Genomic DNA, 22,769 nt, shown 5'->3' on the forward strand with positions numbered 1-22,769 from the left:
AAACACAACTTGTGACCTACATTTAAACGAAACATGCAAGGATTCCCATGGTATTTAAGAATTAGTAATGCAATACTTTAGGATTCATTGGTATCCTAATCCAAAAGTTATTCTTCAACTAGAATTTGGAATCAACATCTTTTGGATATGCCATTAAATCAATACCCTCAAGTAGACTTTATTGATGAATATTAGCAATAGGTCATTCAGTAAACTCATGGCTGATCTGAATGAGGCTTTTTTTGCCTACCTGATGACCCAGACTCCAATATTCTGGTGTAGAAAATTCCAAAGTTTAACATAGAGAAAAAAAGTACTCCACTTTGAGTGAGATGCCCAAATTTTAAACAGTGCTCTTAATTCTAAGAGTCAACATTCTCTCAACCTCTACTGTGTCAAATCCACTCAGAATCATAGGTTTCAATAAATTCTCTTTTCATCTTTTACACTCCAGTGAGAATAGGTCTAATCTGCTCAATCTGTTGACAACAGACAAACCTTCATCTTAGGAATCAGTCAAATGAACATTCTCTGAACTGTTCCAATATAATTGTATCCTTCTTTAAGATGACCAAAACTGTACACAGTGGAATACGCCAGATACAGTCTCATTACAATCCTGACTACCTATGGCAGATTGTTCTTACTTTAATTTCTCAGTGCAATAAAGGCCACATTTGCCATCCTAATCACTTGCTGTACCTGCATGCCAACTTATGATTTACTTTCACTTAGACACTCAGATCCCATTTTAGCACAGATTTATGCAGACTTCCTCCATTTAAATAATATTCTGCTTGTTTCTCTGTCAACATGGACAGTCTCCAATTTTCCCCACATCATACACTATGTAGTTTGTTTTTTTCCCACTCACTTAACCTACCTTTGCAACCTCTATGTTTTATATTCATAACTATTCATCCTACAGTATTGCTTCAAACAAGAGCATTCTCTCTAATGTCCTGGCCAGTATTTACCTCTACATGACCATCCTAAAAAGAGATTATCTGTTCATTATCACAATTCTGTTTATGGGGCCTTGCTGTTTTATAAGCCCCCTTTCCTTCTGATTATAGCTGCACTTCTCAAAAATCATCCCCATATTTAAATATTAATTGATTGAGTAGTATTTTAAGGATGAATTCCAAACTTTTAATTGTAAGAAGCTCAGCTGTCTCTTCAAATCACAATATAACTTTTTATTTTGATGAATATTTAATCTACAAGGGATATTTCTGTCATGTTTGACTTTATTTTTTGAAACAGGAAAATCAAGCTAAATCTTGTTCACATGTAGATTGTGAATTACAGATGTGATCAGGGATGGGATGGGGTCAAGAGGACAAATCTTTAGCATGTTAGACACAAGTTCTAGGGGCATATCCAGCAATACTAAGATGCCAATCAAAGCATGACCCTAACCTAGGACAGAAGCACTTCAAAATTACTACACAGGAATATGGCCAACTGGTCAGTGCTTTGCCTCACCTCATTAGCCTATCCTCATTCTATTTTCCTGCATATGCTTCTCTAGCTTCTAGTGAAAGCACCTCAACTATTTGCCTCAATCACTCCCCATGACAATTTCTCCATCCTCTATGTAAAGATGTTTCTTCTGAGTTACCAGTTTGATTTCTTGGTAACCAACTTAACATTGAACTGCTGTCTACTCTAGTTTTTCAATGTTTTAAACACCTCTATTAGGGCACCTCTCTGCATTATTTTTTCAAGATACCAACCTTATGTTTGGTGATACAAAATCTACCATCACTGGCTTCCTGGTTCCTTGAAGACCAAAGGAACTGAAATGGTAAAGTTCAGTTCAAATGTCTGAGGGAAGAAGCTTCAAGTCTACATTTAGAAGGAACTGCGTAACTTTGCAAGGAGAAGGAAGACCCAGTGATTTAAATAGCTATTCCAACCCTGTAGAAGTAGTTTTACAGACCTACATTAGCCATCAGGTTTGGTCATACTTTTAATCATGCATTTGTAATGGCATTTCATCACAGAATGTTGGGGTGTAAAGGTGCACTCCCTATACTCTGACTACATCCCTTCAGTACCCTTCAACTCAAATCCCTCAGGGTGCTTAGTAAGGTAGATATTATGAAAGGAAGAGAGACTTTCATAGAAGACTAAATTGACCAATAATATAAACTGAGGTGATTATGACACAAAGAACTTACTTTGTTTGAAAATTCCAGATGTTGGAGCATCAAGAGTTCCAATCCACCAGAATTATCCCAGGGTTTAAAAAATATGGATTTTAACCCAAAAAAATCATACAGCTGTCAAGAGAAATTAATTTACCTTTATAAACAACAATGTTCAAATAAAAGTTGCACAAATATTGGACAGTAAGGACTTGGTTAAGGCAGGGACAATTGAAGATGGGAGATCTACATTCCAGATGGATGTCTAAAGAGTTGACAACTCAAAAGGTAAAAAAAAAAAAGCCTGGTGTATTGTGCTTCATAGTGTTAAATTCTTCATTTTTATATTGTCAACTAACAGCTGAAAACTTGAACAGTGAAGACATATCAGTACTGTGTAAAAATGAAAAGCAGAAACATGGGCAGATATTCTTTAAAATTGGTACTTCTTTGCTTTTATTGATTTATATATTTGAACAATGATCATCTCATCCAAATAAATTACTGGCTAGATTCCATTAAGGGCTAATCAATGGAATGGCACATGAAAAAAAATTGCAAGTCTTCATTCAAATGGTTTCACTTGGTGACAAGTCAAGATTCCCATTCATAAATGTACATCTCCTGCATTTCATTGGAAGCTTTTGCTCTGGTAATTTGTGCATGAGTGGCCTATAGAAAAATTTATTGCAGTGGTTTTGAATCAGTTTAAGTGCATAATTATTTAATGACCTTGTGCACATTCTTGACTAATTTGGTTGCTTTTGTGGATTATAAATGACTGCACCATTCCAAATTGTATTAATTTAATACAAACAGACCTGTTACAGAATGGAAACACAATGTTTTACGCTCGGTATAAAACAGAATTGATATAGTAGCACCATACTAATCTTCCATAAGACTAGTCATTTGAAACGATCCATCCAATTTTTACCAATTAAATATCTTGATACTGTGGATTTTTTTTAAAAAATCAATAAGTGGCACAAATACTTCAATCAAGCTACGGCATAAATTTCATATCCATTGCTTGTGCTTAACTTCTCTATCAGGGTAATTGTTCCAATACTAAAAACTCATCTCTGTAGAAGTCCCAGCTTTTAATCTACAGAACTGAATCCATCACGGAATCCATTGGCCATTTGATAAGGGTAAAACACATTAAGTATGCATAATTTTAATGCTATATTTACAAGTCTCTTTCACTGGTTCTCCTCCTTTGTGTTTGAAAAGACACTGTTCTTTTTTGATATGTTCCTCGCAAACCGTCTGATTCCAGGTGATCGAACTTCAACAGCTTCCAATTCATCTGTATCCTCTTCGTCATAATGTTCATCTGGTTGAGCAGGATGTAGCTCAGGATAAGAGGGCTGGGAATATGGGTTTGGATAGGGGTAGGACCCATGATATATGTATGGATCTTGCTCATCATAAGGGCCATAGGTTTGGTGGGAGTTTGGAGGCAATTGTACTACAGGAATGTCTTGATCGGCTGGATCATTGTATCCACCTTAACCCACCACCACCATCAACAGTATCCATAGTTAGCACAGGAGGAGAGGCAGAAGATTAAATATGATTAGGATATTAGAACATTTGTAAATTCACAAAGCTGTTTGATACTTGATGTACATTTTAATGAGTAAATTTAAAACACACACCAGTCATAAATATCAGCACAGTCTTGACAAGACGACCAGAAATGAGCACACACAGACAGTACAGAGAGAATCCAGCACCAGGATGATATGGACAAAATTATAAGACCTGGATAAATTTTTTCCTCTAATTTTTTGTTTATATATATATATATGTAAAAGGCTCTTCGTTAGAAGTTTTGGTGCAAATTGCTGGTTTACATTACTCAGAATGACATAACTTGGTGCAGTCACTGGACTTTTGGTTAAATTATAGAATTTCCCAAAGAATTTGTTGGGGTAGAGGTGCAGTTTTTGTCTCAAAATATATCATCTTTGACCATCCCCAGACAATTAGCAAATGTTACACAATGTTACTTTGTCCTGAGATGCACAGGATTTTCTCTCTTGGGGAGGCTGATTAGAATAATGGCAGAAAGTTATGTCTCTTAAATAAACAAAGCTGTATTTTAATATTTTTCACATCATTAGGATGGATGAACGAAATGGACAACATGACAGAAACTTGGTTTCATGAATAGGTAGGTCATTGTTAGGTCGATTAGTTCATAAAAGTGGTTAGAGGGATAATGGTTTGCCTTATTACAAAAATATTTGAATCTGGATAAACTGTGACCACTTAGTTGAAATGGAAGGGAGAAAGCTGGTCATGATTGTTTGATGGTGGTTAATGCTTCAATGTGTTTAGCCTGGATGAGGCAAGGTGGAACAAAACAGCTGGCCAGAACTCTGCACCTACCCTAGGTGATAGAGAGCGCTGGAGAAATGAGCTCAGACTTAGCTCATAGTTGATAATCATTGTAAAGTTCAGGACCTTCAAAGGATTGCCATACCATTGGGATTGAGGTGGAAGGGAAAACAAGGACAAACAAGAACACACACACTAGTCAGTAAAAATCAGAATTACAAGCAAGCTGAAGTCAAAATTGTGACCTATGGAATTACTATTCTTTGATAAACCATTTTAATACTAATGGATGCTGTACTGTTTCTCATCCTCCCAGTCATTTCTATATTTTTCCCTCACTTTTGTATATTGCAGCTAAAATGTTACATAGAATTAATTACATAAATCATACAATACACAAAACATCAACATCACTGGTTGATACTGGTGTTGATGTTTCACATGAGCTTCTTTCCACCTGGCATCACCTCACTATTTAATACATCATATTCATTCTTCGTTATGTATTCCCTTGTTCTCCCTTTAATGCACCTATATTATTTGTTGCAATTACACCTAGCTTTTAATCATAATATTTCTGTAGTAGAGCCATAAAAATTCTTCATACATATTCAAATATTTATTATAAGCTTACTAATTCTGTTTTTGGACACAGTGCCAATTCAGGGTGAAGGCAGTAAAAGGTTCAAAACATTGCAAAGCTGTGGAGCTATACAAATAATTCTGCCAGTGTTATACTTACAAGTGTAGTGTAGTTTAATCATTTTAAATAGGCCCATCAGTATCAGTGGCAGACACATACGTACAAACTGCTTCAAGTGTATTGCAATGCTTCAAACAAGTCCTCAGATAAGAAGGCAACAGATGGTTTTTGAAGACGAGACCAAAAATAAATTGACATCAACATGGAGTGCATGCACGAGAATACAGAACAGCAACTTTGACAATTTTTGAATTTCACGAGACAAACGATAGCACAATAACAGGAATAACACAAAGGTCGACAGGTTCATTCAGTAAAACCTCATACCTCCAACATTGTAGCCACCACAGGAAGATGGATCACAGTATCCTGGTGGGCCAGTTGGTCCTCTTGGGCCGTTAGCCCCTGTACGTCCCATATTACCCTGTCGCCCTGGGAGACCTGGTGCACCTGGACTACCTGTTCGTCCTTCCCCTGGGGGACCTGGTAGATGAAGGAATATGACAGTCAGAGTAATACAGCACAGAAACAAACCTTTTGGTCCAACTCATCCATGCCAACCAAGTTTCCCAAACTAAACTCATCCCATTCGCCTGCATTTGACTCATATCCCTCTAAACCTTTCCTATTAATGTACCTATCCAAATGTTTTTTAGATGTTGCAACTGTATCTGAATCTACCACTTCCTCTGGCAATTCATTTCCTCCATGTGAAAGTGTTGCCCCTCAGGTCCCTTTTAAATCTCTTTCTCCTCTCGCCTTAAACCTATGCCCGCTAATTGTGAACCAGGCTACAGATTAGAAGGATGATTGGGCACAGTCTCAACGTCAGAATTATTTACCCTTCACTTCCACTATTCAGTTTCCTTCTTTTATCCCCTACATTGGGATTTGGTTATTTTAACATATGGTCCCAATGAACAACCTCAGAAATTGATGAGATATTGGTGTATTGGTAATGTTAATGGGCTAGTAATTCAGAGATCCAGACTGGGGTTCAAGTCACATTATCGCAGTTGGTGGAATTTAAATTCACTGAATAAAATCTAGAATTGAAAGCTAATTTCAGTAACGGTGACCATGGAACGCTCATCGGTTGTTGTAACAATCTATCCAGTTCTCTAATGTCCTTCAGGGAAAGAAAACTGCTATCCTTACCTAATTTGGCCTAGATATGTGGATTAATGTGGACGACCCTTAACAGCCCCCAGAAATGACGTGGCAAGCCATTCAGTGCAAGAGCATATGGATGGACAACAAATATTAGTTTTGCCAGCAACACCCACATCCCATCAAAATTGATTTTTATTAAAACCTTGCCAATGTAGATATCTTCACATGATAGGTCAGGCAGCATCCAAGGAGCAGGAGAATTGACATTTCAGGCATAAGTCTGAAACATTGATTCTCCTGCTCCTCGGACACTGTCTGACCTGCTGTGCTTTTCCAGCACCACACTCTCGACCTTAATCTCCAGCATCTGCAGTTCTCACTTTCACCTATCTTCACATGATAGTCAAATTAAGAATTGGTTTCTGCATCTTAGATTTCCTTCATTTCACTATTGTCAGCTGTGCTCCTAGATACCTAGGGCACTAAACTCTGGAATTCTCTGCGCCACACCTCCTCTTTTAAGAGCAACAAGAAAGAATTTAAAATAAAAACATTAAATGCTGGAGAAACTCAGCAAATCTAGCAACTTGGGTGGAGAGAAAAATAGAGTTAACATTTTAAGACAGGTATGACTCTTCAGAACTGAACAGTGAATGTATCTCCCATTGATATTCAAAGATGTAATCATCACAATCTCCCACTATCAACACTCTGGAGTTACAATTGACCAAAAACTGGACTAGCCATATAAATAAGAGCAGGAGAATCGACATTTCGGGCATAAGCCCTTCAATCAGGGATGGCTCATTCCTGACGAAGGGCTTATGCCTGAAACATCGATTCTCCTGCTCCACAGATGCTGTCTGATCAACTGTGCTTTTCCAGCACCACACTCTTCAACTCTGTTCTTCAGCATCTGCAGTCCTCACTTTCTCCTAGCCAAAAAAATACCATTGGTCAAAGGCCAATGTTCAGCAAATAACTCACCACATAATTCTCCAAATCTACCTACAAGACAGACATCAGGAGTGTGATGGAATGCTCCCAACTTGCCTGGATGAGTGCAGCTCCAAAAACACTCGATAATTTCAACACTGTTCAGGACTAACAGATGTTTGACTGACATCTCATTAGAAATCAGAATAATCAACTTTTTTTGAGTACTACATTTTAAATTTCAGGGACTCCTTTTTTAATTTCACTAATTGCATCATGTAGTTAGCAAGTAACATTATGTGCAGTATTTGTGTGGACAGTAGAAGACCAAAGACCACATACATTATATATCATTAAATCCTTCCTTGCTTGGAATGTATGAATAATTGTTTGTTACTTTGTTATAAATAAATCCCTCATAAATAATCTTTTCATACATCCACCAAATAATTACAAGTTTTATTTAAAAATGGTACAATATTAAATTCTGATTTTTCCAAAAGTTATTCTGTAACTAGGAAAAATATCATTTGTAAACAGACTGCTGAAAACCCATTATAAAATTGAATGTAGATTATAATCTAGGCAAACAATTTTTGATAATCCAGCTTTGTGCTCTGTTCCTCTATACATCAAAAATATTTAAAACCTCAAATATCCCAGCTATTGCCTCCTCTTCATAAAGTGTGTGCCTTTTTCTCTCATTACATTGAATAAAGAGAGATTACAAACTCTCATAAACTTGCTTAGTGATGGATGACGTTACACACTGCATAAAGGCTGTGCTGCTATCCTCCCAATCATTTGTGAGTGAATTGACTGTCCACCAAGTTTTCTGTTGAAACTGACTCTGCTCAGTGCCTCCAGTACTCCAGCTCCACACTTTTGATTCCCTACACCTCCACCACTTTCCTGAACCGATGCTAAGCTCTATCCCAGCCCACCCCTGGGCCAACATACAGTCACAGCTCACCTCACTGAATAGCCACTGATCTCTGATAGCTTCTCTCAGATTCTCTCTCTCTCATGTATAGGAGTGATTTATCTTTGTTTGACTGCCCTTGTGATTGAAATTTTCTGAGCATTTTAATGGCAAATTCACCTGCCACACTCACATAATTTGAGTGGTGCATCCTACCTTCCACTGTTAAGATTCACTCCTCCCACCAAGGATCCACTGCCAGTACTTTCCAAACCCATGGCATTGACCATCTAGATCAACAAGGGCACCAGATGTCTTGGAACATTGTGACCTGCCAGACCCCTCTAAACCACACACCATCCTGACTTAGAACCGTATTGCTCTTCCTCCTCTGACGCTGGGTCAGGATTCCGTAACTTCCTCCCTAACAGCACATTGGATCTACATGGACGGCAGCAGTTCAAGAAGTCAACACACCACCACATTCTCAAGGGCAACAAGGGATAGGAAATAAATACTGCCCTCATTGGTGATGCTCACATCATGTAAAAGCAAGTTAAATCTGAGACTGCAATCAGATAACCTTTCATTAAGGGATAAATATTGGCCACAGCACTGGGGATAACTCCTCTGTTCTTTTTCAGAATAGTGCCATAGGATCAAGTAAATAACCCCGAGATGGTGGACAGTGTCATCAGAAATGCAGTGACTGACAGTGCAGCACTCTGTTAATATAAGAGCCCTGACAAGTGACTTGAATGCAGAATCTTCTGCCTCAGAGATAAGAGATGATAAAATAAGTAGTATACTGTTGAACCTAAAACTCGGTTTAATAGTGCAGCATGAAAATAGCACTTTTACCTGGTGCACCTTGTAGTCCTCTTGGTCCCTGTTTGCCAATACCTGGGACTCCACGATCTCCTTTCGAACCTGGTATACCTACGAGTATTCAAGAATTTGAATAACCTCAGGCCATTGTAAACATAACAGATAATACAGGATACTGCTCATCTCCTCAGATTAATATTAAAGTCAATTAACTTCTCCAATTAAGTTAGAGCTGAAGAAAACATAATTAACACTGACCTGAATCTTTATTCATTCATGGGACGAGGGCTTCACTGACTAGGCAGCATTTATTGCCCACGAGGCACATCACTGTAGTTACAAGAAAGCCAAACCAGGTAAGGATGGCAGTTTCCTTCCCTAAAGGACATTAGTGAACCAGATGGGTTTTTCCTCCTTACGATTAATTCCTGATCATCATCAGACTCTTAGTTCCAGATACCTTTTGAATTCAAATTCCACCATCTACACTGGCAGGATTTGAGCACAGGTCCCCAGAACATTATCTGGCTCTCCAGTTTAAGAATCTAGTGATAATATCAGTAGGCTATTGCCTCTCCTCAATGTTAGCAGCATTCCAAGGAATAGGTTATCAGCAAGGATTACTTTAACAAAGCTTATTGGATTCTATGATTTATAGTTCCTGAATCATAGAAAGTTAAAGGAATGAATTGTTGGAGCTTTTTAGGATATTGAAAGCAGTGGTTCACACAGATATGAGGTTTTCTCTGCTGCTGGATAAGAGTTCAGAACAAGGAGACATAATAACCTTTAAATCAGAGCTAGGCCATTTAGGACAGACATATGGAAGCAGCTTTTCCAACACAGTGTGGAACACTTAATAGCACAGCCTGAAATAGCACTTCTATCTGGTGTACCTTGCAGTCCCACAGAAAACAATAGGCACAGCTCTATTGATTGTTAGATGTTTGCCAACTGGGAGTTTTAAGGAGCCAATGTGAATGGTTGGATTCAGGGAACACAAATTGCCCGTGGAGAGCTGGTGGTATAGTGCTAAAGATGCTAGACTAGTAAGTCAAAGGATCAGGCTAATACTCTGCAGATAGGTTCAAATCCCACCATTTAATTAGGTAATAATTCTGGAACTGAGAGCTAGTCACAGTAATGGTTACCAATCATCAAATGTCATAAGAACTCATCTGGTTCACTTATGTGACTTTTAGGAAAGGAAATATACCACTTATCAATTTTAGATCTAAACCATCCTTACCTAGTTTGGCCAACATGTGACTCCAGACCCAGAGTCATGTGAGGGACTCTCATCTGCCCTTTGAAATGGTTGAACAAGCACTTCAGTTCAATGGCAATTAAGGATGAGCAACAAATACTCACTTTGCCAGTGATGTGCGTATCCCATGAAAGAATGAAAAAAAAATCTTGTATAGATTGTATAGGCTAGAGAGACTAAACTGCCTGTTCCTATACAAGACAACCTGACACTTTATATAGTATTACAAATGGGATTAGCTCAGCAAGTTGGATGGCTGGTTTGTGATACAGCATGATTGCAACAGAGTAGATTCAGTTCCCACACTAGCTGAAGTCATTATGAAGGACTCTTCTTCCCAACCTCTTCCCCTCCTGTGACATGGTAACCATCAGCAACAGGGTAGGACTGTAGTGACCTTACTTTTACATGAGTACAATTCTACTATATTTGGTTAAACTATCCCCATCTGGATATTTAGTTCTTAGATTGTAATTATCCAAGGCTCTAAAAGCTGTTCTAAAACAGAGCTACAGTTTGCTTTGCTATTGTGAAGTTGCCTCAAGGTAGAGTGAAATTATTTTTTGGGCCACCCAAGTTCAGGAAATCAAATCAAATTGATTTCTACTTAGTCAATGTGCATCTTGTCCATAATATTTGAATTTGTTATAAAAAATCTGCAGCTCAGAACTGAAAACAAAAGTGCTGGAGATGGCAGCGGGTCAGGCAGCATCCAAGGAACAGGAGAATCGACGTTACAGGCTTTTCCAGCTACTAAAGGAGCCTTACCAAGTTGCTGCAGTATCTGAGTGCAATTCTCCTGATCTCCTCTCTCCTGTTCTTCTTTCAATTGCTTTGAATCTGTATTTTCTGCTTATTGACCCTCCTGCCAATGGGAACAGTTTCTCTTACGTCATCTCATCAATACCCTATAGTTGGCGGGGGAGGAGTTGGAGTGTAGAGTGCTGGGGGTAAAAGGAGGTTAATACTTCAGATTAAGTGATCCATTCTCACATTCTGATCACTTAATCTAAAGTATCAACATCCTTTCTCCCCAGCACTCTACACTCCATACCCCCCCCCCAACTATAGCATAAATGCTGCCCCCTTCACACGGTGATCTGCAGCATTTGTTGTTTTCAGTATAGATTCCAGAATCTGCAGTAATTTGCTCCTACAGCTCATAGCATCCTGATAAAAAAATCTTTATATAAACAATGGAGAACTTTCTCCTTGGAGCAAAAATGATCATGTGATGATTTAATAAAGGTGTTGACTTAACAGAGGTGTTTCAGATCGTGTAGGGTCTTGATGGGATGAAGAGAAACTGCTCCCCCCCCCCCCAGCAGGAGGGCCAATAACCAGAAAATACAGATTCAAAGCAATTAGCAAAAGAACCAGAGAGAGAAGATCAGGAGAATTGCACTCAGATACTACAGCAACTTGGCAAGGTTCCTTTAGTAGCACCTTCCAAATCCATGCTTCTACCTCCCAGAAGGACAAGGCAACAGATGACTGGGTACATCACTGATTGCAAGTTCCCCTCCAGGCCAAGCACATCCAGACTTGGAATATAATGTCTTTTCTCCACAGTCGCTGGGTCAAAATCTGATAACTCCTTCCCTTACAGCCCTGAGAGTATATCCACACAACACGGCCTGCAGCGGCACACAACTATCTTGCCAAGGGGCAGTTATGAAAGTGGAAACAATGTTGGTCTCACCAGTGGTGCCCAGATCCCATGAATGAACAAAAATAAATTCAGCAATTTATGACGATCTGGAATGTGCTGCCTGAAACAGATTAAATAGTGACTTTCGAAAGAGAACTGGATGAATAGGGGAAAATTTGGAGGCAGAGACAAAAGGATGAATTGGGCAACTCTTTCAAAGAATTGACACAAGCAAGATGGGCCAAAATGGCCTCCTGTGCTGTACAAATTTATGAGAGAACATTTTTATTCTTACCTCTTTCTCCTGGTCTGCCAGGATTGCCAGGGTTGCCAGGGAAACCTGGTCGACCTTGAGGTCCTTGTTCTCCTGGAGGACCTGCAGGGCCATCACGGCCAGGCTCCCCCGGAGGGCCTGGAGATGCCCGCACCTGAACCGAGTTGCTGGGAATGTGGTTGAGAATAGAGTCGTACCTTGACAAGTGGCCTACGGAAATCAGAATTCCCAAATATTAGTACCAGAGATACACATTGACTTCTTGTATAACATAACATCATTTCAAAATAAATTCTTACCGATCCCTTCCATAATCTGACCTATTAGAGGGAAAATAATATTGGCTTGAATACTTTAGAAACCCTGAATCTTGTGTCACTGAAACCACAGAAATGATTGATTTGGAAGTGTAGGAAATAACTATTATACAGTATAAACAACACAGAAACAAGATGTATTTGACTGATCTTTATACTCCACATGAGATTTCTCTCACCCATTGATTCCTTTCTTCTTCATGTTTATCCAGTTTTCCTTTACTCTATACAAACTTAGCATAATTGCCTTGCTTTTCAACTTGGTAGTTTTTTTCTGGCCGTGTTAACTTGAAGTGTTTTGTGAATCGATGTTCAGATCCCTTTGCTGCTGTATCTGACCCAGGCTCTTATTTTCCAAGGAGTATGTGTTTTCCTTACTCCTACCAGACTGCCTCACTTCACATTTATTTCTATACTGACCTTGTTGCACTATCCCCTCTTAAATCTCTCTGTTGTCTCTGACACATTTGTGTAAACTTCTAGCTCCAAAGCCTTTTCTCGACTGCCCAGCTCAATAGGACTGCTCCTTTTTGGGTCCACTTTTAATTGGCTTCATTATTGGAAATATCACCACCAAATCTCTCTTCTCACTCTACAATATTACTTCTCAAGTCTCCCAAGGATTTAACCATGGGCTCTCTCCTCTTCCAGGTAATACAAGTTAGACTGCGCCCTCAACTGACTGTCTGTGTGGAGTTTGCATGTTATCTCTGTGTCTGGGTTTCCTCCAGGTGCTCCAGTTTCCTCCCATAGTCCAAAGATGTGCAGGTTAGATGTATTGGTCATGCTACATGGCTCATAGTATCCAGGGATGTGTAGGCTAGGTGGATTAGCTGTGGGAAATGCAGGATTACAGGGATAGGGTAGGTAGGTGGGTCTGCGTAGATGTCTTTCAGAGGAGTCAGTATGGACTCAAAGGACCAAATGGCCTACTTCCACACTGTTGGGATTCTATGATTTCTAATCCCTTGGTACCATTGCCATCATGGACTTGGTAGGATGAATGACCTCCTTCTGTGTTGTAAGAGGTGTCTTAATCATTGGCGACACCCAATTTTTATCTCTCAACCATCTACCCAACCATCTACTGTGTTTGCCTGTCAGGCTGCCTATCTGACATCCAGTCCCTTCCTATGGTTAGACACTGGCAAATGTGAAGCTGTTGTTTTCAGTCCTTGCACATGCAAGGCCATACCAATCTACTGCAAGTCCAATTCCATCCCTCTTACTGGCCACAATCTCGGTTTTCATATGATAGCCCAATGGAAACAGCAGTAAGTGAGCTCAACAGATTTGGAGAGAGGTTCCATGGACCCAGACTCTTACCAGCTGCACTCCTAGTCAGGAAAATCTCAATGAAGCAGTGAAGAAAATGTATGCCTTGAAGCCTGTATTTCCCGGACTCCAAAGTGATTCAGTTTCTCCTTGTGAGCAAGCACTTGCTCTTCAATCAACTGATGTTGCCCATTCTGGTTGGAGGTATTCCTGGAGATATCATCTCATGATCGCCCACAGACTTGGTCCAATACTCCCACTATTGGCCACCCAATAGGTTCCTCCTTGGGTTCACAGCCAATCACAAAGTAAAGATATATTTCCTTACTTATTGGATAATACTTGACTCTTCCTGCCAAACAGCCATTTTTCTCCAATGCCAAGATTTTTATATCAAATAAATACAAGCTTTCAAATAAAATTAAAAAGATAACTTTCCTAGTTGCCCCTCTGATTTTTCTCAGCACTCTCAGCATTGTCTAGAGATTACTCTCAGATTCCTGGACACTCACTGACCCCACCCCAGCCAAATCCAATAACTCACTCTCTAAGGAAAGTCATAAACTTAAATGAAAGGCTTCTTCTTCTCATGACTTAAACTTGCATCCTACTGCGCTTTGGCACAGTAAAGGTGCTATTATCAATATAAGTTATCGTTGAAGTTTAATCGTAAATTCTGGTCTTCTGAAAGACCATTTCCTTATCTGGATTACTTAATATATTTTGGCATACATATGCACAAAGTGCTTGTTTTACCATGGTAAGAACTATAAACAGTACCTTTTCCAATAGAAGCACTCAAATTAGCTATTAAAACACTAAGAGAAACTCTCTCAATAGTCACTCACTTTGGATGAGCTGCTCACACACTTGGTGAGCAATCATACGAACGGCATTTTGTGACTGAGCATCACCCTGGGTTAAAAGAAAACAATATCAGCAATAAAAATGTGTTTTAAATTGTATCAAAAGCATTCACCAAAAATTTAAGGACAATGCATGAGTTAAATTTGAACAAAAGATTGTGCCCTGTGATTTCCCCTGGTCACACTGGATTTTGTTTTGCTACCCCATCACAATAGGACAGAACGAACCAAGATAGGTTAAGGAGTGTCCAATATTCATCTCCCAACCCATATGAGATAAGCAATTTGACCGTCTTTGCCCTGAACAATTGGCTGTATCCCAGCCCTTGCACTGATATTGGATGAAATCACTGAATGGTTGAACGGGGACCTCCAACTGACAGCAGCCCCTCTGGACTTGACTAAGTCTACTCCCCATCGAATCTGAGACCTGACTATGTTATTGCAAAGGCTGTAGGTGAAATGAATAAAACATAGTGCCATGCAGTAACATGTCCACCCCTGATGACTGCTGACAACCAGAACAATCTGCCTGGCTTTGAGTCTGCACTGAACAGCAAGGTAAGATTGAAGTACTGTGAGCCTTTAAGCTCTGGATTCATGGGGGAAAACAGCAAATGACAAGGCAAGGCAGAGATGCTGTGAGCATCCAGGTAGGTGGAAAGTGAATGTGCACTAACACAATGAGCAAATAGCCTTGAGATGCTCCCTGGTCCAGTCTGTGACCATGTGCCTGTCCCTGTGTGATAAGCCAATTGTGACCTTAACTCCACTTTACTGCCTGTCCCCAAAACCCTCAATATCCCCGTCAATTAAATCCTAGTCCATCTCTGTCTTGAATATATTTAATGACCCATTAGGGAAAGAGAATTTCAAGGATTAATCTATTGAAAGACCCCCTAAAAGAAGAAATACCTCCTTCTCTGAATCTTGAATGGGCGATCTCTCATTTTGAAGCTGTACCCCATTAAGCTGGACTCCCCCATGAGAGGAAATAATCTTTCTCAGCATCTACCCTGTAAAGCCATCCCAGAATCTTGCAAATTTCAATTACTTTAAATTAATAATCTAAAATGGGGTACAGATGGTGATCAAGACAGTGGTTTATTTTAGCTGAAAATGTGTTGCTGGAAAAGCGCAGCAGGTCAGGCAGCATCCAAGAGTAGAAGAATCGACGTTTCGGGCATGAGCCCTTCTTCCTGAAGAAGGACTCATGCCCGAAACATCGATTCTCCTGCTCCTTGGATGCTGCCTGACCTGCTGCGCTTTTCCAGCAACACATTTTCAGCTCTGATCTCCAGCATCTGCAGTCCTCACTTTCTCCTGTGGCTTATTTTATGTCATGAGCCTATTTTCAACCATCTTAATCCAACTGTACCAAGATATGACTCACTGACTCTATATGCCCTTAAATATATCACAGAATATCTTTTGAAAGAAAACTGGGCCGAGATTAGAAACAGAAAGGAGAGGTCACCTTGTTGGGAGTTTTCTATAGGCCTCCAAATTGTTCTAGGGATGTAGAGGAAAGGATAGCAAAGATGATTCTGGATAGTAGCCACAGAAACAGGGTAGTTGTAATGGGGGACTTGAACTTTCCCAATATTGGCTGGGAATACTATAGTTCAAGTAGTTTAGATGGGTCAGTTTTTGTTCAATGTGTGCAGGAGGGTTTTCTGACACAGTATGTAGACAGGCCAACAAGGGGCGATGCCATATTGGATTTGGTACTGGGGAAAGACCCAACCAGGTGTTAGATTTGGAGGCAGATGAGCACTTTGGCGATAGTGACCATAATTTGGTTATGTTTACAATAGTAATGAACGGGATAGGCATATACTGCAGGGAAAGAGGTATAACAGGGGAAAGGCAATTACGATGCAATTAGGCAAGATTTGGGAAGCATAGAATGGGGAAGGAAACTGCAGGGGATAGACACACTTGAAATGTGGAGCTTATTCAATGAACAGCTACTGCGAGTCCTTGATACGTATATACCTATCAGGCAGGGAGGTAGTTGTCGAGAGAGGGAGCCATGGTTCAATAAAAAAGTTGAATTTCTTGTCAAGAGGAAGAAGAGGGCTTATGTGAGGATGAGGCATGAAGGCTCATTTAGGGGGCTTGAGAGTTATGTTAGCCAGAAAAAAAATCTAAAGAGAGAGTTAAGAAGAGCCAGAAGGGGATGAGAAGTTGTTGGCAGATAGGATCAAGGAAAACCCTAAGGAATAAAAGTATGACTAGAGTAAGATTAGGGCCAAACAAAGATAGTAGTGGGAAGTTGTGTGTGGAATCTGAGGACATAGGGGAAGTACTTAACGAATACTTTTTGTCAGTATTCACATTGGAAAAGGGCAATATTAGTGAGAATATGGAGATACAGGCTACTAGATTAGATCGGATTGAGGTTGACAAAGAGGAGGTTTTGGCAATTTTAGAAAATCTGAAAATAGACAAGACCTCTGGGTCGTATGGGATTTATCCTCGGATTCTTTAGGAAACCAGGGAGGAGACTGCAGAGCCTTTGGCTTTGACCTTTATATAATCATTGTTGACAGGAGTAGTGCCAGAAGACTGGAGGATGGAAAATGTTGTCCCCTTGTTTAAGAAAGGGAGTCTGGACAACCCTGGTAATTTACAAGCCAGTGAGCCTTACTTCGGTTGTGGGTAAGGTGTGGAAAAGGTTAGAGGAGATAGGATTTATAGTCATCTGGAAAGAAATAATTTGATAAGGGATAGTTAACACGGTTTTGTGAAGGGCAGGTCGTACCTCACTAACCTTATTGAGTTCTTCAAGAAGGTGACAAAACAGGTGGATGAAGATAAAGTGGTTGAGGTGGCAAATATGGATTGCAATAAGGCGTTTGATAAGGTTCCATGCAGTAGGCTATTGCACAAAATATGGAGTTTCAGGACTGAAGGTGATTTAGTGGTTTGGATCAGAAATTGGCGAGCTGAAAGGAGATAGAGGGTGGTGGTTGATGGGAAATGCTCATCCTGGAGCTCAATTACCAGTGGTGTGCCGCAAGGATCTGTTTTGGGGCCACTGCTATTTGTCATTTTTATAAATATCTGGATGTGGGCTTAGAAGGATGGGTTAGTAAATTTGCGGATGACACTAAGGTGGGCAGAGTTGCCGAAGGATGTTGTGGGTTACAGGGAGACATAGATAAGGTGCAGAGCTGAGAAGTGGCAAATGGAGCTTAACGCAGAAAAGTGTGAAGTAATTCACTTTGGAAGGAGTGATAGGTATGCAGAGTACTGGGCTAATGGTAAAATTCTTGGCAGCGTAGATGAACAGAGAGATCTCAGTGTCCAGGTGCACAAATCCCTGAAAGTTGCCACCCAGGTTGATAGGGTGTGTTGGCATATATTGGTAGGGGGATTGAGTTTCGCAGCCATGTGGTCATGCTTCAGCTGTATAAGACACTGATAAGGCCGCACCTGGAGTATTGCATACAGTTCCGGTCACCGAATCATAGGAAGCACGTGGAAGCTTTGGAGAGGGTTCAGAGGAGATTTACTAGGATGTTGCCTGGTATTGAAGGAAGGTCTTATGAGGAAAGGCTAAGGGAACTGAGGCTGTTTTTGTTGGAGAGAAGAAGGTTAAGAGGTGACTTAATTAAGACGTATAAGATAATCAGAAGGTTAGATAGGGTGGACAGTGAGAGCCTTTTTCCTCGGATGGTGAAGCTAACACGAGGGGACATAACTTTAAATTGAGGGGTGATAGATTTAGGACAGATATATGGGGTAATTTCTTTACTTAGAGAGTAGTAGGGGTGTGGAACGGCCTGCCTGCAACAGTAGTAGACTTGCCGACGTTAAGGTCATTTAAATGGGCATTGGACATACATATGGATAATGGAACGGTGTAGGTTAGATGGGCATCAGATTAATTTCACAGGTCAGTGCAACATCGAGGGCTGAAGGGCCTGTACTGTGCTGTAACGTTTTATGTTCTAACTGTTCGTTTAAAATTTACTTTTTAAATGCAGCCTGATTATTCTTGTTCATGACATACCCTGCATTCAAGGATTTTCAAAATGAGTTTATGAAACTTGTGTAATCTGTGCCAGAATTGCTGACGGCACCTAATGTGCAAAATTTGATCCCCTCAAGTTCATCTTGGACCTCTGGGGAAGCTTGTTACAACCTATTAAAATATTATATTTTCACAAACTCTTTGCTTGAGAGAAATTTCCCAATGGAGTCATTTCCTTGTTTTTCCAGTCTAATAATATGACCCTGTTTAATCACCTTCACATGAATGATATCTGTGTCCTTTCTATTTAAGATGCAAAACCATTGCATTCAATATAATGTACTGAAGCCACAGAGGAATGGAAAAATGCCTGATCTTAACTCCTGAAAACACAAAGCATTTAAATTATCACTTTAAATAAAACATTTATTTTCCAGTTCTCAAAACAAGGGAATCAGTTAAAGGCAAATTCAGCTGACCTTTTAAATCTGCTCTCAGGACCCATTTCAAAGGAAATGTTTGCAAATATATTAATGCTGTTGCTACATACGGACAACAGAAGAGGAATAAAATGAACAATTTATTTTCCCTATAACTATTCTTTAGCGTCACTTTTTAAACTTAAGACTTCATTTTTTTGCCTTTTGATCTATCTTTTCCATACATTTCATCCTTTTTTTAAAAAAAGGAAGAATTTCTCCTCCTCCTAAAGATGAAAATTTCTACAAATGGCCACTGGAAAAAGGAAGCAGCCATCTCATTTTGTAGTTTTACTAAATCACCTCGAATACTTTAAGAAAGAGTTTTATTTTTCGTTTTTCTGGAGCAAGTTCCCATTATTAAGCCATTTCTAGTCAGGAGACAGCACTTGGTAGTCACAAAGGAATATATAAGCACCATACGAAAGCTTTGTCAAAAAAAATTGGCAATGTTAAACTTGCAAATTTAGCTCATTTATAGTATTCAAATGATGGAGTTTTATAGGCCATTTGGATTCCAAGATACTGTGACAACATATTTAAGTACTACATATGTCTGTAGCCTAGAAATATAGATACTGATAGTGCAAGCTCCAATTTCTTTTTTTTGTACAGCTAACTAGGAATCTCCCCCACTCTCACTGGCTGCCGTTGGCATGTGGTCGAAGGATTTCAGGTTAATATTTATCCTGTTTGCCACAACATCCTGGAGTGGGATTGGAAATTGGAGCTCCTGGCTCAGAAACAAGGACATTCCCAGATGTGCTACAAAACCTCCATATTTAAAGTTGATGTCCTTTCATCCTGATACGCTCAATGTGTGAAATAATGCAGCAGTGGAACTAATGTTGCAAGAAAATCACTAATTCTAACCCCACGTATGTTGCAAAAAAACTTTGTGCTGTAAATGATTCCAAAAAATCTTTCTGCAAATGAATAATATTAATTTCAATGGGATCGTGCATTACTTGTATTAATATATTTTCCCAAGAATCAACAGCAATTCACTCCATTGGTAAACCTATGCAATTCAGTTAAGTTTTCAGGATTTTCACATGAGCTGTTAAAGGTATTGTTCAGCAATTAACTTGGATAAATATGCAGATTGGACAGCATAGATTCTAACCTTGGTTAATTCTCCCCCAGAAATTCCTCAAGTTATCAGAATTACTTTCAGTTAACATAAATGATACTAACATTGTAAAACATTTTGTCATGTTAATTTTCAAACTTCTGACTTTGCTACATTTGCCATTAATCATTATTGTTCATCCTGTACTGCATTCTGAAAAAATATCACTTCTTGGAAATAAAGTGAATCTGCTAACATGCAACAGTGTTACAACAATTTGTTAGCTAAATCCAATCTTTGAGAACTTACTCTTGGACCTCTCTCTCCCTTTTGACCAGGCGGACCCTGTAATAAAATTAGCAGTAGATATTGATTAATATAGAAATGGACATAGTTCAGAAATATCAGTGGCTTCTTCCATATATATCTCATCTATATGTCACCCTTTCAACATTCTACTCCTTTCTCCCTCCTGCATACAATGTCTCTCTTTAAATGTATCAAATATTAGGTTTCTCTTTACAATCAACATAGGGAAAATTGCACCAATTACTGACATCACTGTTCTCCTTTGCTTTTGCTAGTAGTATTTTTTTTCAGTCACTAATAACACACTCTACATCACAGGAACTATGATGACAGTCATGCAGCTCTGCTGAAAAAGACCTGAACCACCTGAAGAAGTAGCGATCTGAAAGCTAGTGCTTCTAATTAAATCTGTTGGACTATAACCTGGTGTTGTGTGATTTTTAACTTTGTACACCCCAGTCCAACACCAGCACCTCCAACTGCTGAAAAAGAATACAACTCACAAAGCAATAACTGTAAAGATTTTAAACCATTATGCACTTTTTTTGACCTTAGAATCAGTACTTTCTGCTTGAAATTCTGAGACGATTTTCCATTGACTTCAACATTTTGTATATTGTAATATTCAGTCAGGTCTATTCATATGGTCTGAACATCTCCACGTTTATTGGGGAGGGGAACATCATCGCCATCATCGCTGCAGTCTCAACTCTAGAACATAAGAACTAGGAGCAGGAGTAGGCCATCTGGCCCTTCAAGCCTGCTCCACCATTCAATAAGGTCACGACTGATCTTTTCATGGCCTCAGCCCTCTCACCAAAACTGTTAATTTCTTTATGGAAAAAATAGCTATCTTAACTTTAAAAGAACTCTAGAACATAAGAACTAGGAGCAGGAGTAGGCCATCTGGCTCTTCGAGCCTGCTCCACCATTCAATAAGATCACGACTGATCTTTTCATGGCCTCAGCCCTCTCACCAAAACTGTTAATTTCTTTATGGAAAAAATAGCTATCTTAACTTTAAAAGTACTTACTGAAGTAGCATCAACAACTTCACTGGGCAGGGAATTCCATAGATTCACAACCCTCTGGGTGAAGAAGTTCTTTCTCAATTCAGTCCTAAATCTGCTCCCCCTAATTATAAGACCATAAGACATAGGAGTGGAAGTAAGGCCATTCAGCCCATCGAGTCCACTCCGCCATTCAATCATGGCTGATGCGCATTTCAGCTCCACTTAACAGCGTTCTCCCCATAGCCCTTAATTCCTCTAGACAACAAGAATCTATCAATCTCGGCCTTGAAGACATTTAGCGTCCCGGCTTCCACTGCACTCCATGGCAATGAATTCCACAGGCCCACCACTCTCTGACTGAAGAAATGTCTCCGCATTTCTGTTCTGAAATGACCCCCTCTAATTCTAAGGCTGTGTCCACGGGTCCTAGTCTCCTCGTTTAACTGAAACAATTTCCTAGCATCCACCTTTTCCAAGCCATGTATTATTTTGTACGTCTCTATTAAGTCTCCCCTTAATCTTCTAAACTCCAACGAATACAATCCCAGTATCCTCAGCCATTCCTCATATGTTAGACCTGTCATTCCAGGGATCATCCGTGTGAACTTCCGCTGGACACGCTCCAGTGCCAGTATGTCCTTCCTGAGGTGTGGGGACCAAAACTGGACACAGTACTCCAAATGGGGCCTAACCAGAGCTTTATAAAATATCTGCTTTTATATTCCAACCCTCTTGAGATAAGAGACAACATTGCATTCGCTTTCTTAATCACAGACTCAACCTGCATGTTTACCTTTAGAGAATCCTCGACTAGCACTCCCAGATCCCTTTGTGCTTTGGCTTTATTAATGTTCTCACCATTTAGAAAGTAGTCTATGCTTTTATGCTTTTTGCCAAAGTGCAAGACCTCGCACTTGCTCACGTTAAATTCCATCAGCCAAATCCTGGACCACTCTCCCAACCTGTCTAGATCCTTCTGTAGCCTCCCCACTTCCTCAGTACTACCTGCCTGTCCACCTAACTTCGTATCATCGGCAAACTTCGCTAGAATGCCCCCGGTTCCCTCATCCAAATCATTAATATATAATGCGAACAGCTGTGACCCCAGCACCGAACCCTGCGGGACACCGCTCGTCACCATGCACCATGCATTTTCCATGCATAAAGCCATGTTGACTATCCCTAATCAGTCCTTGCCTTTCCAAATACATGGACATCCTGTCCCTCAGGATTCCCTCCAACAACTTGCCCACCACTGAC

General features: G+C 39.8%; 1 protein-coding gene across 6 annotated transcripts in view; it reads right to left on the bottom strand.

Annotated features, from left to right (window-relative positions):
- Positions 1–1,882: 1,882 nt before the first annotated feature.
- Positions 1,883–22,769, bottom strand: part of col14a1a (collagen, type XIV, alpha 1a) — a 225,881-nt gene continuing 204,994 nt past the window's right edge. For 4 of the 6 annotated variants that reach the window (XM_043688689.1, XM_043688690.1, XM_043688688.1 and 1 more), the window contains exons 43-48: positions 20,497–20,532; positions 14,637–14,703; positions 12,218–12,406; positions 9,038–9,115; positions 5,533–5,688; positions 1,883–3,666 (exon numbers count right to left, since the gene is read on the bottom strand). In XM_043688689.1, coding sequence (XP_043544624.1) covers positions 3,359–3,666; positions 5,533–5,688; positions 9,038–9,115; positions 12,218–12,406; positions 14,637–14,703; positions 20,497–20,532 — 834 coding nt within the window. In that variant the 3' untranslated portion in view covers positions 1,883–3,358. Of the gene's footprint in view, positions 4,629–5,532; positions 5,689–9,037; positions 9,116–12,217; positions 12,407–14,636; positions 14,704–20,496; positions 20,533–22,769 lie in introns of all 6 variants that reach the window. The other 2 variants (XM_043688692.1, XM_043688691.1) reach the window with 2 other exon arrangements.

Source organism: Chiloscyllium plagiosum, chromosome 4 (genome assembly GCF_004010195.1).
Source record: "Chiloscyllium plagiosum isolate BGI_BamShark_2017 chromosome 4, ASM401019v2, whole genome shotgun sequence".
In the NCBI taxonomy this organism is placed as follows: Eukaryota; Metazoa; Chordata; class Chondrichthyes; order Orectolobiformes; family Hemiscylliidae; genus Chiloscyllium; species Chiloscyllium plagiosum.